This window comes from Salvia splendens, chromosome 11 (genome assembly GCF_004379255.2).
Source record: "Salvia splendens isolate huo1 chromosome 11, SspV2, whole genome shotgun sequence".
NCBI lineage: Eukaryota > Viridiplantae > Streptophyta > Magnoliopsida > Lamiales > Lamiaceae > Salvia > Salvia splendens.
In genome coordinates, this window is record NC_056042.1 from 30,036,455 (window position 1) to 30,052,923 (window position 16,469).

The window sequence follows — 16,469 nt, forward strand, 5'->3', positions numbered from 1 at the left end:
ACCAGCTGATGTACGAGAATGAGAGTTCGAGCACACCGATGTCCTCCCGGCGTCCCATTGGCAACAAGGCTGCCAAGAACAAGGGCAAGGCGAAGGTGATGTCCTCACAGAACCCGGCCCCGACGCGACCCCGATCTAGACCCCGACCCCGGCCCCGACTTCAGCTACGGCTCATGCCTACGGGGAGTTGGTGGCGGCCGCCAACCGGAGGACGTTGTTGGACATGCACAATGCCCTCAGGCAGTGCGAGGACCCGGGTAAAGCAGAATACCTCAAGTGGATGATCGATGATCTGCGCCGCAAGTTGGGAATGATGTAGAGTATGTGCTTTTTATCTGTAGTGCACTTGGTTTTTATCTCCATTCTTGTAACTTTTTTTTTATCTATAGCCGACCCTATAGGTGGATCTATAGTTTTAACTACTATTTTGTTGTTATTTTTTATGTTTGCAAATATATCAAGCAAAATAAATATAAAGCAACACAAATTAAACGTACATTTACTTAATTTAAAAAAAAAGTTACAACGATATGAAGGTGGGAAGAGTGGAAATAAAAATAAATGCACTACTAGTCTAGTTCATTCCCAACTGGCGTTGGAGATCGCTGATCATCTGCTTGAGGTATTGGGCTTTTCCCGGGTCATCGGTCTGCCTGAGGGCATTGTGCGTGTCCAACAACGTCCTCTGGGTGGCGACCATCACCAAGTCCCCGTTGGCATGCGCCGCAGCCGAAGCCGGGGCTGGGGTCGGGGCCGGGTTCTGTGAGGTCGTCACCTTCCCCTACCCCTTATTCTTGGAAGCTTTGTTGCCAATGGGACGCAGATGGACATCGGTGTGCTAGAGCTCTCATCCTCGTACATCGGCTGGTTGAGGTTCATAGGAAGTGCACCGCTGTCGCTGCTCGTGTAATCACGAGTAGCGGTGTTCTTCGTCCTCTTCGACGCAGACGATATGGGCATAATCCCTCTTTGGAACTTCTGTGCGTCCTTCACGATGAGCCAGACGGAGTAGTGCTTGAACTTACGTGCATTGATAAGTACGACGCCAACGCTTTATCGCGTACATCGGACAAACTCTCGCTGTTGCCCTGCTCTCTCAAGCATTTCATATACTTCGCCGAGAACCTGTTGAGCTGCTTCTTCACCTGACCTTAGTGCTTGCAGAGCTGCTCCCTCCTGCGCTTGTACGCGGCCGCCGGCTTGGTTGCGTTGTAGCGCTCAGTGATGCACTCCCAGTACGCGATTTGTCGTTGACTGTTGGCAAACACTGGGCAAATTCTTCAGGGCTGTAGTTCGTCTTCCCTGGGCGTCCTCTTAAATATCAACCCAACACCTCGTCAGAAGAACGGACTCTTCAGGGCTGTAGTTCGTCCTCCCTGGGCAAATTCTTCGTTGTTCTCCGGAGGCGGCAACTTCTGGGCTCTACTTTTGGTTCTCATCCTTCCTTTCCTTGGGGGCAGAGGCAGAGGCGCGGACGGGGGACGGTTGCATGTTAGACAACCCGTAGGAATCCGTGGTGAAATCCAGATCGTACTAGGTGTTGGGCTCCCAGTTGAACTCGATGGAACCTGGTGTATCGAAAGGCCGGTTTTCGACAGTGTATGTACCCAGGCACCGGGCACCACCACCGAACATCGGCGATCCGTCGGGACTATTCGAATTTGGGAAATCACCTGGATTCATTATTTAAAGAGAAATAGAGGAAGATAATGGAGTAGAGTGAAATAGAAGTTGGAAAAGTGTGATACATATATAGATATAGAAGAAATAAAAATTAAAAAATATATATATAACGCGTCGCATCGTCTGCGTCGCCCGCAATGGGGCAGACGATACAACAGACGATGCGTAATCCGAGGCTATCGTCCGCGGATGACGCATAGGGCGCGGACGAAGGGAATTGCATCGTCCGCCTTGCTATAGTGGCGGACGATGGGGCGAACGATGCATCGGACTGGCTATTGTCCACCGCTGCGGATGCTCTTACAAATCTAAACTTAGATTTTTAATGCATATTATTTATGCAGTCAAACTAAATTTCGGAATAAATGATGTTAACATATGGATTTATACATGCTAAAGAAAATCAATGTATATGTAAAAGTTAAACTCATGCCGAATTTTCTACCAAAATATTCATTGAAAATTTGACAATATAATCCATCCGTCCTAAAGAAAATAGACTGATTTTACTATTTTAGGTCATGCCATAAAATTAGATCAAGTCTAAATATTTAAAGTTTTTAATTAATTATACACCTCTAATAATATAGATGTCACAATCCACTAACACCACTTCTATTACCTTTTCTCTCTCTTATTTTTTCTCAGATATTTTACCAATTTCAAATTAAAATCCGTGTCATTTACAAGTTTGTCTATTTTTTAAGGACGAAGGAAGTATAACTTATTACTCCCTCCATCAATCCATCCCAGAGAAGATGACCCCTTCCTTGGGCGGTACGGAATAATTTGCAACTTTATTTTATGTGTTAAATGGAGTGAATAAAGTAAGAGAGAAAATAAAGTAGAGATAAAAATATTTTTATTTTTCGTAATGAGTCATTTTAGTTGAGATAAACTAAAAAGAAAAATGGGTCATTTTCAATAAAACAACGAAAGTAATAGATAAATTACTTATTACAGTACTATACAATTGCTTTTTCCGTCCAATTACTTTTTCCGTCCATAAAAATTTGCCACCTTTTTTATCCATCTAGAATTATCTTTTTCCGTCCATAAAAATTTGCCACCTTTTTTATCCATCTAGAATTATCTTTCCATGTATACTAGAATGACCCACACAACTCACCACATCCACCCCTCATTTAAAATTAGACTCTTATTTCATTCACACGCTATCAGTCAATTTTAACTAATAGTACTATATTTTTTGAATAAATAGAACTATCTCTGGTAAGAATTTGGGATAAGTTTTCTGAATGATTTCATAATTTTGCCATCTCTCCTTTATTAAACTGGCCGCTGGAAATTTTTCTTATTCTAAAATGGGTAGAATTGGTAAAAAATATAATAAACACGGCAAAATCTAGTACTTCCTATAAACTTTAAACTTTATCTTAAATACCATCAACTTTATTGTTTGTGCGAATGTCCCAAGATGTCAACTTCTGGACAAACCAAAACTGATGTGAGAAATTTTGTTGTTGATATATACTATCCCGTCTCTAAAAAACAGAAACTATTTTCATTATGGGTTGTCCTTAAAAATAGAATTTTTATTTTTTTTTATTTTAGGATGTGGACCACACAATCCACTAAAACTATTTTTACCACTTTTTCTCTTCTTTTCTCTTACTTTACGTATTTTTCTTTTCCTCTCTTATTTTACCAATTGTGCATTAAAATTCGTGTTAATTCAAAAGTTTCTATTTTTTCAAAGACAGAAATAGCATAAATATAAGGTCATCCACAACTCACGTTTCTTAATTGTCTCTCTATTCACTATTTATGAGGCATACAACACTTTTAACCTTATTACTTAAGAAACAACATCATTAACCCATCATCCATGGAAAAATGAGAATTCATTCTAGTCATTATAGGCTCATAAGTCTTTTTAGGGTGCTTTGTGCTTTGTCTTTACTCACATAGTTTGTGTAGCATCCCAAAAATTCTTGCGACTTTTGTTTTAATATGGATGTCAAGTGGAAATTTTTTCTTTATGGAATTTATTTGTTCCTATGTGGTTGAGTTGATTATGTGAAATAAATTGTCTTGAGTGATGTGGAATGAAATGTTATATACTTTATATTTTCCAATGTGGGGAAATAATTAAATGAGATCATGCATTTTGTTCTAGCCAAATTCATTGAGAATTTTCGGCCCCTTCAATTATTGGAATAAATATTTTCTTCCTGGATTTAATTAATTATTTTGGTATATTTATCCAAATTAAATTCAAATCGAATTATCCCTAATTTGTGCTACCTGAAATTCGAATCATAGCCTAATCTTGTGAGTTTTCGAAAATCCCCTATTCTAATTAGGGGGATGAATTCTTTTCTTTGATTTAATTGGTGCCTTGTTGATTCCATTCTTTTATTTCAAATCCAATTAAATCATGCCACATTTTGTTTCTCGCCCTAATTAAATTAAGATTTGAATTATTTCCTTGTGGAAATTAAAGCCATTTTTCGGCCCTCCCTTATTGTGGAGGAAAATATATTTGTTTCCTATTTTGTGGAATTCCTTCTATTCAAATAAGTGTCAAATTAATATATATGTCTAATCCATTGGGGACGTGAATATTTTCCTTTTATTTTGTTCTCCATCCTACACGCCCATATTCCTTTATTTGCCTTGTGGAAATTAATTTATTTGTTACCTATTTTATGGGAGTCTTTTCCTATAAAACAAAAACAAAATTACCAAATTTAAATCATATTCCCATTTAATTGAGGATTTAAATATTTTTCCTTCCATGCTTCAAAAATACACGCCCCCTTTTTATTTCCTACTTGGAGATTTAATTTATTTTGTTCCATTGCTTATGAAATACTCATTGTTTTATTACCTAAGTTGTGAATATTTTTCTCTCCAAGTAAATACCAAATCAATTCTTTGCTAATAAATAGCAATTTTCGAAATTCCCTCCCCTCAAAACACACGCCTACTTTCATTTTAATTGTGGGATTTTATTTTATTTCCCCTACAATTTAATTATTTTATTTGAGTGTAGGATTAAACCTAGACTATAAATTTAAAATAACCTAACCCTAGCCACCAAAAACTCACGCCTCCCTTCTCTTCTCTTCTCTTCATACCACACGCTCCTTCTCCCTCTCTTCATCATCTCCAAAAATCTTCATCAATCCTTTGTTCTTGCATCAATTTGGAGTTGGAACTTCAAGATTCACCGAAGAATCGCATCAATTATCATTTCTACCGTTTGTTTTGATCAAGAAAGGTATAATTGAATTCTTTTCCTCATCCTTTCCATTGAATCCTTGTTCTTGATTCCCTCATGCATATAGTGAGTGTAGAGATCATAGATCTCAAAGTTAATCGGTTGGGATTGAGGGTTACATGGGAAAATATATGTGTATGCGTTTGTTGATGTGGATGAATGAACTTGTGGATGATTTGTTGGTGAATGATATGTGAATGGGTTGTGAGATCTTTTTGAAGCATGATTATGTGTTGGAAGCATGAATATATGTGTTTGGATGAATGATAGATAGACCCTAATTCGAATTTGTGAAGCATGAAAACTGTGGTGTTCGGACAGTAGATTCCGACTTGTGTTTGACCGACCAAACGATCTTATTTTGGCACGAATTTTTAACTGAGTAAAATTTGAGATGTATTCTGTGTTTTGTATAAATTTCAGCCTCTTTTGACGAAAGATGAATGTTTAATGTATTTTTGAAGTTAACTGCGCAGTTCTGTCAGAATTTGTATTCTCGTCCAGTGAGTTTTGTTTTTGATTTGACCGACCTAAAGATGTGATTTTGATATGAAATTTTAACTGGATGATCTTTGATATGTCTAATGTGTTATGGTAAAATTTCAGCCCCAACGGAGGTCGGATGGATATTTAATGATTTTTACAAAATGACTGCGCAGTTCTGCCAGATTTCTGTCATATTAAAATAATACTTGTTGTCAAGTTTGAATGAATTACATGATGCATGTGTGATTAAGGAACGTATCTTATGGCGTGGTTATGTGTTATACGTTGAGGTATACAATGGTGTATTTCCTTATGTTGGTGAACGTTTGGGATGGGTAATTTAAGAAAACGATGAAAAGAACGATAGGACATGCATGATAAATTGTATTGATGGAAGGCTGATTGTGTTGTGGTGTTGACAAGGGTTGTTGTGCGTACGTGAGCACAAGGAACGAGGGTTGCTTTTGAGTTGTGTATTGTGTTGTCTAAGCAAGCGAGGTGGGCTTTCTTTAACTAAACTCTTTTATTCTTCCAAAGTATGATTGTGGAGCTATAAGGGTGGTTTAAAGTGTTATGTCATGCCATGGATTGTTTTGATTGAGATTGTGTGTCTGATGCCTAGTTCGTCTGAGTTTACTCCGTTAGGCTATATGGCTATTTGTGAAACGAATTCGGGTCTGAGTAGGGCCGCAAAGCCTATCAGGCTGTGTACACTGGTGGGATCGGGAGCCGTCCTTGCTAGTTGGCCGGTCTCGTGGGCGAATAGTGTGGCCACACTTTCATCGCACTGTGGAATGATGATGTGATTGTTGGATTGTTGAGAAAGTGGGGAGATTGATTGTCTGACCAGACTATGAAATGTTTTAGTGTTCTCGATGATATTTCTTAACTACATGTAAAACTCGAGTTCACTGGTATGGATGACATAACTGTTATAAAATGTTTTCGGCATGGGCCCATTGAGTACAACAAGTACTCAGCCCTGCATATGTTTTCTTTATGTGCAGGTTGAGCGGGATGTTGCAGCGGATGTTGAGTGAGCTTTAGGAATTCCCGGATGCATCGTGTCTTCATACATGGGCGTCATCCTATGACTCTCTTTTGATAACTTATTTCCGCTGCTACTTTTGAAACTGATGTCACAAGAGTTTACTTTACTTCGTACGGTTTTTATTATGTCAAATACTTTGAGACTTTAATCCGCTGCTTATTTCGTTAAACTAAAATGTTTTTGTAGACTAAAACAAATGTTCTTTTGGGAGTTAATTAGATTTTTGCATTAAGTGTCAACTTTTATTGTGTCCCCCATTTCTTCCCCGCTTCTTAGTCCTTCCCCTTGGTCGCGATTTCCCAGTCCTTGCTATCCTTAGTAAGGGCGGCCGTGACGATTTGTTTCCTGAAAAACTTCACATAGGGTCATTCATCTCATTTGTCACAAGCTAAGCACATTTAATCTTGGAATTCTCATAGAATGGACGCCAAAAGAGAAGAAAAAAAAAGAAAAAAGTATGTTTCAGTTCATTCATATCCCATCGACTTCAAATAAAGTAAGAATTGCTCCTTGTCTGTGCATCAACATCACTCCCTACTATGCCATCAATATTACAAATTCAATGATAATAAACTAGTCAAACTCGAATTTGGAGAGGATGACACAAACATGTCACCAATACACCAACATTTGCTAACATACCACTATGTGCAAGCTTGTTTTGTTAAACACTGAGCTAATACTGAAATTTATTTCACATGCCTCCCAAGTTGATGAACCTATTCAAGCCCAAACGAACTTTTTATGTTTAGTACTACGTTTTAAAAGTACCAATTATTTTCTATTACAAGTAAATTATTTTATCCACAATGACACTATACATTCATTGGTCAAGTATTTACTAATTATAAAGGAACTACAATTGCATGTGATAATAATTCTTATTTTCCAGGTGAATAACTTGACAAGCTTTATTTTTATTTTTAAATTACTTTACAAGCTTGCCAAGAGCTAACGAGGCCAATAGTATCATGCTAAATGAGCTCAAACTAGTTTTTTCGAGCCGAGTTCCAAATAGCTTGTGAGCGGCTTGGTACATTTACAGCCCTATATAGGTTTAAGGCTGATTACAGGTTTATCTGTATTTATACTTTATCATCATGGAACCACCATCTCGTCTCCTTTGGGGATCTACCATTCTTACAGTTCTTCACGTACCGGTCATTGTCGGTTGGACGTTGCTGCGTACAACAAAACTCAAGAGATCAATGTTCGAGAACACTTTCAAATCCGAGATGAAGCCAACAACTGAATATTGGACAAACCTTTATGGTGGAGCTTGACAGCATGGACAGAATGCTAATGCAAATTGAACTTACAGTCATTGCTGGCGACCAAGAGTCGTATAGAATGTCTGCACAGTGCACAATGGATATTAACAAAAGAGAAGAAATTTGCATGTCAAGTATAGTTATCTGATAAACGAATAAGAACAACCTCTATCTCCATCTTTATCCCTAGTACATTTATAGTTTAAAATCAAATATGATCTTAATTTTTTTTACACAGTTAGTGTAAATATTTTCAACTTTGGAAATGCTGAATTGCTGATACTTATAGTGTGGAAATAGATAGAAATTGATGGAAAAGAAGGAAGAAGGTGACTTGAAAAGTAGGAAGAAGGATAATGGAAAATAATCTTTTACTGTAACATGAATAACTAAGAAATGAAATGATCGATGCTTGGAGGATCCAATCAATTAAATGAGCAAAAAACCCGAACACATCAGCTTAAGACTGTGTACCAAAAATCATTCTTGACTGCCTAATATGCCTAAAGGTAAAAAGCATTTCTCCCACTATCATAATATCCAACTAAACAGTGTCCAGTAACATGGTTTAAGATCCTAGATCCCAATAGTAGTCACAAGCCATATACTCTTGACCAGGTTTACCAGAAAAATTACTACTACCAAAATATTAAATTGATGATGATTATTCAGTTTATAACAGTAAACATTTCATTGCTTGATGTTTAATCACATTGGCTATGGAGCAGAGAGCAGAGTTATTAAAACTCAACAAATGAAAGTTCTTTTCAAATTCCTCCTTTAAGTAAAAAAAAAACACCCCACAAAGCAAATGATCTTTCCCCTTAAACCTCACTTCAGGAAACTGAATCAGAAAGACCTTTGTTGCACCAGGTAACAAAACCAAAAAAGACTGCACATGAACAAGACCAAAACAGGAAAACAACAACAAAAAAATGTTTCAAGAATAAAGAATGCACAAATCATCAAGCATATAAATGTTGAACCAATTTCTTGGTTTTGAGGAGCAGGGGTGGAATTGAGTCCGAGTAGACACAAACCTAAACATATATGGCCATTACTATAAATGTGAGGATGAAGAGGCGCCGGAGGAACAAATATAACCTGCCGACACAATGAACAATATCAATTGACTAAATTGACACATTCCACAGACCCAATTTGAAGCAAGCAGTAAAGCCCTGAACCAATTAAGAAGTAACAGTCGAGGGATGCAAAATTTCCCATTTTATCTCGAAGAATCAGAGAAAAGGGAACTGAATCTACCAATAACATATACCTGTGGCGCTTCCATTGGGTAATGCTCCGGGAAATCAACCTGAAGCTGGTACATCTCACCGGCATAAAGTGTCTCCGGCGCCCCATTGACTTCAATTACCCATCTAATCATTCCAAAACTCAATCAATCGCTACCAAAGATATCTAGCTTTCAATTTGTTGTTGATTAAAAGCGAAAATAAGTTAATCGAGCAAAATAAAAACCTCTGCAGATTATCAGTAGGTTTATGCTTAAAACCGGTGGGCGGATTCACCTGCCACTCCACGAGCTCTTTCTGCAGCCGATTGCACGCAATCTTGCTTAATGCCTTTTCCCCATATTCCAGTTACAGAAAATAAAACAAAAAACAATCAATCAATATTTGTATCCCAGAATCCCTTAAAAACACCTCTATCCCAAAATATATACAAATTTATATATATATACACGAATAATCACGAAAATCGAAACAAATTGAATTCGAAAAGTGACCTTGTGTGATGAAGCGGAGCCGGAGGTCATCGCGCACGAGAAATTGAGAGAGAGAATTTTTGAGTGGAAGAGTTAAAGGTTGGGAAAGGAATTCTTGCAGCAACAGTAGGCCTAGCGGTGCTGTTTCTTAAACGCAGCCGTTTCATTAGTATTTTTATAAAATAATTAGCCTTTAACTGATTATTTTTTTTTATCTTTAACATATGTGTAATAAACCTATTCTCTAATCTGTCTTTTATTCCATGTCGCCAATTTTTAATAGGAGTATTTTATAAAAATAGTAATATCATATTGGTAAAGTAAGAGAAATATAAAAAAGTTAATTAAAATATATTAATGAAATAATAACCTACTACTATAAATTTGTGGAATAATAACCTTTATTTGCTTTTTGTAGAATGAGAATATGACATGGTGGTCGAATCTATTGACCGATAAACATGGTCTAACAGAACAAAATGGGAGATGTCGCACTGCTCAGAGAGGTGCAGTGCGGTGCTTTATTTGGCCTACAACTTTATTACGTGGGCTTGAGCTCGTAGAGCGCTAAGAGTGTCCACAATAGGGAGCCGCGGCTCCCGGGCAGGGGTTTGGCCGGGCCACGGCTCCCTATAGCTGAGGACACGGAGGGCCGCGGCGCGGGGGAGGACATGGGCGCACCAACTAGTTGGCGCGAACTCGGCGCTTGGGCGCAGGCCGCGGCGCCCTATTGTGGCAGTCGAGAGCCGCGGCTCTGCCCAACTTTTTTTTTTAATTTTCAAATTTTTTCTACAAATACTACTCCCTCCGTCCCGTTTAAGCAGTCCTAGTCACTTTTGAGCACTCATTTTGTAAAAATGATAATAAATAGTTAAAGTGGTAAAGTATGAGAGAGAATAGCGTAGATAAGACTCTTCTCTACATTATTCTCTCTCTTACTTTACCATTTCTCCACTTTAACTATTTATTATCATTTTTACAAAATGAGTACTTAAAAGTGACTGGGACTGCTAAAGCGGGACGGAGGGAGTACATTTTACACATTTTCACCTCACACACATTTTACACCCTGATTTTCACTCTATATTTTTATAGTCCGATAATTTTTATTCTAATTAAATTAAAATATACCAACAATTGAAAAAATAATTAGATTTGTGGCTGTGGCTATCCACTATTGGGCTGGACAAGTTTTTTTGTTGCTGTGGATAAGTTTTTGTGGTTGTAGATAAGAGTTTATGGATTGGCGTTGGGCTTGGGCTAACTATTGTGGACACTCAAAAATTAAAAAAAAAAGGGAAATTCGGCGCCGCAGCTTCCCTCCATGCGCCGTGTCCGCCCCAACTCGGCGGGCCACCCATGTCCACGCCCCCGGGCCGCGCCCTACCTTGTCCACCTCTATAGGGAGCCGCGGCCCAGCCGTGTCCTCGGGCGAGAGCCGCGGCTTCCGATTGTGGACGCTCTAACTATAATGTTGGGAATTATTGGAAATATAAGGATTAAAGCAAGGTCATTGGCTTTTCATACGGCTAAGGTATTTGGCTATATCATCTAGACCTATCAACTCCTTTCACATAATATCATAAATGCCAGTTCGTTAAATTCATATGTGTCTAACTAATTTGAGGTGTTTCTGCATGCTATGAGAAAGTCGTTTTAAATCTACTTGCCATTGTCCAATAGTTCAATCATTTCGTGTTCTAAGTCAATGTGATCCATTTATTTGTAGAGTATTTTGTTTAACCGCTCTTATTTAAATATCCCCCCACGCCAAAAAATGGCTCCTTTATGTGTACTCGAGTTTAAAATATTGGCTAGAGAGTAGAAACATCTCCGTAAAAATCACTTACAAGATTCTACAAAAAGTTGGACACACATTACAATATCATACTTCCTCATGCATAGTCCTGGTCGACTGAATTCTTCAATAGTCATACACCGAAATAAAGTGTAGAAATCATGGTATTAAATATGTCCGGTCAATGGATTTTGACCAAATAATAAATGTGACGAAACATTTAATTTTGTGAAATTAAATGACATAGCGTCGATCTACATTTTACGTAGATAAATGTAGTATATTCACTTTCTCAAATCCGATTTCCGGTGAGTGAGAAATAGTGGATTAAAGTTGGGAATAATTAGCTTTTAATTAAAGCTTGGAGTTGTAGCTTAGGGAATAATTAACTAGTGTTAATTATCCCACATTGGAGGATTAACACATCTTTTAATGTGTATAAATTAAGTGACTTTATGTTACTTAATAATTATAGTGGACCAAGATGGGTGAAAGAGCCCACACGCGCGCGCCGCCGCCGCCGCCCGCCCGCCCGAGCCCGTGCTCGTGCTCGCGCTCGCGGGCCCGATCCCGATCTTGGATCTTGGCAATTGGTCTTTGGGTGGTCTTTGGGCTTGGGGCTTGGCCCAAACTATTCTTTTTGGACCACCGCCGAGTCAGCAATCCAAGTGGCTTGACACATCGTCAAACGAGGCACAGTCACGGCTGCCACGTGAGAAATCCACACGCTCCACATGCGAAAGGCACACGCCTGCCACACGCTCGTAACCGACGTCGGTTACGAATCTGCCATGATTAGCCTTCATGGCTCGGTTGACCCTGCATGGTGGCTTGATACCACTGCATTAGGACACACAATTCCAAGCATTCTCTGCATCATAAGCTCTCTCCCTCTCTCTGCATTGTCCTTCTGTCGAAGCTCTGCCCTCTCCTCCATCCAGTTCGCCGGAGCTCTACTGATTGCGGTGCTGCATCAATAGAGACGTAGCCGTTTTACCATTGGGGACGACACGCCAAACCGAAGAGCACTACCGGGGCGTATCTCGTCTTGCAGGAAGAGGCCTCCTCGACTCGGCTAAACTTAGTTCACGGTTCTTTGTTTCGAATTCTTACGTTGTAATTTCATTTAGTTCAGTTGCTCCTTTTCTTTCTTTTGGGTTATATTACGCCCGGTCTTGTTATCTTGTAATCAGTAGAACCAACAATCGCAAGACGAGATAACTTGCTTCTGAAGGGTTTTTGACCTCTAAACTGAACTTAAAATTTCGAAACTTAATACACCTTTGCTGGAGATGTCGACTGAATCCAACAACGCTGCTGCCACCACCACCGCCGCCATTCCCTCCACCATGGCGACCACTGGACCGGTCAACACCTCATCGATTCCCTCGATGATGCCAACCCCCGGCTTCCCAGCTGCCTCATCCACCGTCCCTTGGGTTTGGGACAACCCCTTCGGGGCGTCCACTGGTTCCACCTTTGGTGGTTCGGTTGGTTCCACTTTTAGTGGTTCCTTCGGATCCTTTAATGGATCGAGTGTTGGTGCCTTTGGGCTCTATACTGGTGTTGGATCTTCCGGGATCAACACGAATGTGGGGGGCACTATGCCCAACACGAATGTGGGGGGCACTATGCCCAACACGAACATGGGGGGCTCTATGCCCAACCAAGTTGTTGGCTCCTTCGGGGGCAACGGAATTGGTTCCTTCAATGGACCAAGTACGGCACCTATGGCACCAAGAATGATGCCACCCGCCGAGAAGCCACCAAAGTTTGGAGGATCTGACTTCAAGCGGTGGTATCAAAAGATGTTGTTCTACTTGACAACATTGGGCGTCGCCAACTTCCTCACGGAGAACGAGCCGCCCGCGCCAAGCGACCAAGAGACTAGGCTCGAAGTCATGGCGGACTATGAAGCTTGGAGAAAAGGGGATTATCTATGTAAAAATTTTATTTTAAGTGCATTGAGAAGGAATTCAAAGACTGGGATGAGAACGACCTCATTGCTGTGGTCACTGAAGAGGTTAACCTTGTTGATAACAAGGGAGGCTGGTACATCGACACCGGCGCTACTGCTCATGTTTGCTCCGACAGGAGCAAGTTTGCCTCCTACACTGCTGTTGAAGGGAGGAAAATCAACATGGGGAATCAAGCATCGTCCGAAGTCCTCGGCGTTGGCAACGTGATTCTCATGATGACGTCTGGCCTAACTATCACCTTGAAGGATGTGCTGCATGTCCCGGACATCCGCAAGAACCTAGTGTCAGGATCAATACTAGTTAATAAGGGGTTTAAACTTGTATTTGAGTCCGATAGGTTTGTCTTGTATAAGTTTGGAAAATCCCTCGGAAAAGGTTATGTAACCGATGGGCTTTTCAAGCTTAGTGTAGCAACTCGTAGTGTTGCAAAGCCATTGGCGAATAATAATAAAGCATCTATTTCCTCTTATTTGACCGAGTCTTCAAATTTGTGGCATTGTAGATTGGGACATGTAAATTCAAAAGCCATTAAAAGATTAGTAAATTTGGATTTACTAAAGGCTAATGAATTGGATATCCAAGATAAATGTGAAATTTGTCTTGAAGCAAAAATGACTAAGTTGCCGTTTCACTCGGTTGAACGAAGCACAAAACCCCTTGAATTAATTCACACGGACGTATGTGATTTAAAGATGGTGCAAACAAGAGGTGGTAAAAAGTACTTTATCACTTTCATAGATGATTGCACAAGGTATTGCTACATTTATCTTTTAAGAGATGAAGCAATAGAAGCGTTCAAAAATTATAAGAACGAAGTTGAGAATCAACTTGGTTGTAAAATCAAATCGATTCGAAGCGATAGAGGAGGCGAATATGTAGCCCCGTTTGAGGAGTTATGCAACGCAAGTGGTATAATTCATCAAACAACTGCTCCATATTCACCACAATCTAATGGTGTTGCAGAACGCAAAAATCGAACTCTAAAAGAGATGATGAATGCACTGCTTCTAACTTCAGGATTACCACATAACATGTGGGGGGAAGCTGTTTTGACAGCCAACTATATCTTGAATAAGATCTATCTCAAAGGAAAAGATGTCACTCCTTATGAGTTGTGGAAGGGAAGGAAGCCATCCTACAAATACCTCAAAGTGTGGGGGTGTTTGGCAAAGGTGATGGTTCCTCCGCCCAAAGAAGTTACAATCGGACCTAAGACGGTTGATTGCATCTTCATTGGATATGCACTTAACAATAGTGCATATCGATTTGTTGTTCACAAGTCTGAAATATCGACTATCACAGTAGGAACAACAATTGAGTCGAGGAATGCTGTATTTCTCGAAAATACATTTCCTTGCAAAGACAAGGAAAAAGTCTCAACCAATTCTGAGACAAGAATTGAAGAAGCCACTAGTTCTAAACAAGTGGAAGAAGAAGCCACTAGTTCTAAATCAGCAGATGCGGAACCTGAATCGCGCAAGCGTGCAAGGCCCGATCCAAAAGATACAATACTAAGACGTGGTAATAGAGTCAGAACACCAAAAACTTTTGGTCCTGACTACATTGCTTTCATGTTGGATGAAGAACCAACATCGATAAAAGTAGCCTTTTCTGGCCCAGACGGGCTGCATTGGAGAGAAGCTGTTCAAAGCGAAATTGATTCAATTTTGCTAAACCACACATGGGTGTTGGTTGATTTGCCCGAAGGTGCTAAACCTTTAGGATGCAAATGAGTTCTTAAAAGAAAGTTTAAGGCCGATGGAACAGTTGATAAGTATAAAGCCCGATTAGTAGTAAAGGGTTTTAAACAAAAGGAAGGACATGACTTCTTCGATACCTATTCACCTGTAACAAGGATTACATCTATACGAGTGCTTCTCGCTATTGCTGCATTGCACAATCTTGAGATTCATCAAATGGATGTAAAGACCGCGTTTCTAAATGGTGAACTAGAAGATGAAATCTATATGGAACAACCCGAAGGGTTTGTAGTACCTGGACAAGAGAAAAAGGTATGCAAGCTCGTAAAGTCCCTATATGGATTGAAACAAGCGCCATTGCAATGGCACTTGAAGTTTGATAATGTGATGTTATCAAATGGGTTTAAAATCAACGAGTGCGACAAATGTGTCTACATCAAGAGCACTAATAACGGTCATGTTATAGTGTGTCTCTACGTTGATGATATGTTAATCTTGGGTAGTAACACTCAAGTAATTAACGATACAAAGGCCATGTTAAAGAGAAACTTTGACATGAAAGACATGAGTCTAGCCGATGTAATTCTTGGAATGAAGATTCTAAGAACGAATGATGGAATCATCTTAACACAATCACATTATGTTGAGAAGATATTGAATAAATTCAAAGCCTATGATGGCACGCCGGTTAAGACTCCAATTGAACTCAACGTTCACTTGAGCAAAAACAAAGGCGAGCCCGTTGCACAAGAAGAGTATGCACGGGTCATCGGGTGCATTATGTACTTGACTAATTGCACTCGACCTGACATTGCTTGTGCCGTGAACAAGTTAAGTCGTTACACGAGCAATCCAAGCAAAGAGCATTGGAGAGCTCTTGTGAGGGTTTTGAGATATTTAAAACACACTCAAAATCTTGGGCTACACTTCTCGAGATACCCCCGGTACTTGAAGGGTACTGTGATGCCAATTGGATATCCGATAATAGAGACTCACTTTCAACAAGTGGATATGTCTTTACTATTGGGGGTGGTGCTGTATCGTGGAAATCCACAAAACAGACCTGTATAGCCCGATCAACAATGGAATCGGAGTTCATTGCCTTGGATAAGGCTGGTGAGGAAGCCGAGTGGCTTAAGAACTTCCTTGAAGACATTCCATGTTGGTCTAAGCCAGTGCCACCAGTGCTGATCCACTGCGATAGCCAAGCAGCTATTGGAAGGGCAAACAATGGCTTCTATAACGGTAAGTCTCGACATATACGTCGACGACATAACACCGTGAGACATTTGATCACAACAGGGGTGATTACAATTGACTATGTGAAGTCAATAGATAATCTAGCGGATCCCCTAACCAAAGGGTTAAACCGTGATCAAATGAATAAGTTGCTAGAGGGAATGGGTTTGAAATCCACAAACTAAAGAACTATCATAGTGGTAACCCAACCATGATGACTGGAGATCCCAAGAACTTGGTTAAAAGGGACAACTAAGCTATGAGAGTTCATGAGAAACACTCAACT

General features: G+C 39.8%; 1 protein-coding gene and 1 long non-coding RNA gene across 2 annotated transcripts; one reads left to right on the forward strand and one right to left on the reverse strand.

Annotated features, from left to right (window-relative positions):
- The first annotated feature begins 6,137 nt into the window (after positions 1-6,137).
- On the forward strand, positions 6,138-6,699 carry LOC121756295. The gene is made up of 2 exons (XR_006040912.1): positions 6,138-6,330; positions 6,424-6,699. It is a non-coding gene; the product is annotated as an uncharacterized LOC121756295 (long non-coding RNA).
- A 652-nt stretch (positions 6,700-7,351) lies between these two features.
- On the reverse strand, positions 7,352-9,628 carry LOC121756294 (probable ubiquitin-conjugating enzyme E2 18). Its single transcript, XM_042151800.1, has 6 exons — positions 9,489-9,628; positions 9,221-9,324; positions 9,018-9,120; positions 8,779-8,842; positions 7,733-7,821; positions 7,352-7,648 (listed from the first exon to the last, which is right to left on the reverse strand). The coding sequence occupies exons 1-6, from the start codon at positions 9,516-9,518 to the stop codon at positions 7,553-7,555; spliced, it is 486 nt and encodes a 161-aa protein (XP_042007734.1). The 5' UTR covers positions 9,519-9,628; the 3' UTR covers positions 7,352-7,552.
- Between the last annotated feature and the right edge of the window lie 6,841 nt (positions 9,629-16,469).

What these genes read in the sequence shown, in the direction of transcription:
- LOC121756294 (XM_042151800.1), bottom strand. Translation starts at nt 9,518, where the DNA reads ATGACCTCCGGCTCCGCTTCATCACACAAG. An exon ending in TAATGGCCATATATGTTTAG is followed by an intron (nt 7,822 to 8,778) that starts GTTTGTGTCTAC and finishes TGCACTGTGCAG; the next exon opens with ACATTCTATACGACTCTTGG. An exon ending in TGTCAAGCTCCACCATAAAG is followed by an intron (nt 7,649 to 7,732) that starts GTTTGTCCAATA and finishes TGTTGTACGCAG; the next exon opens with CAACGTCCAACCGACAATGA.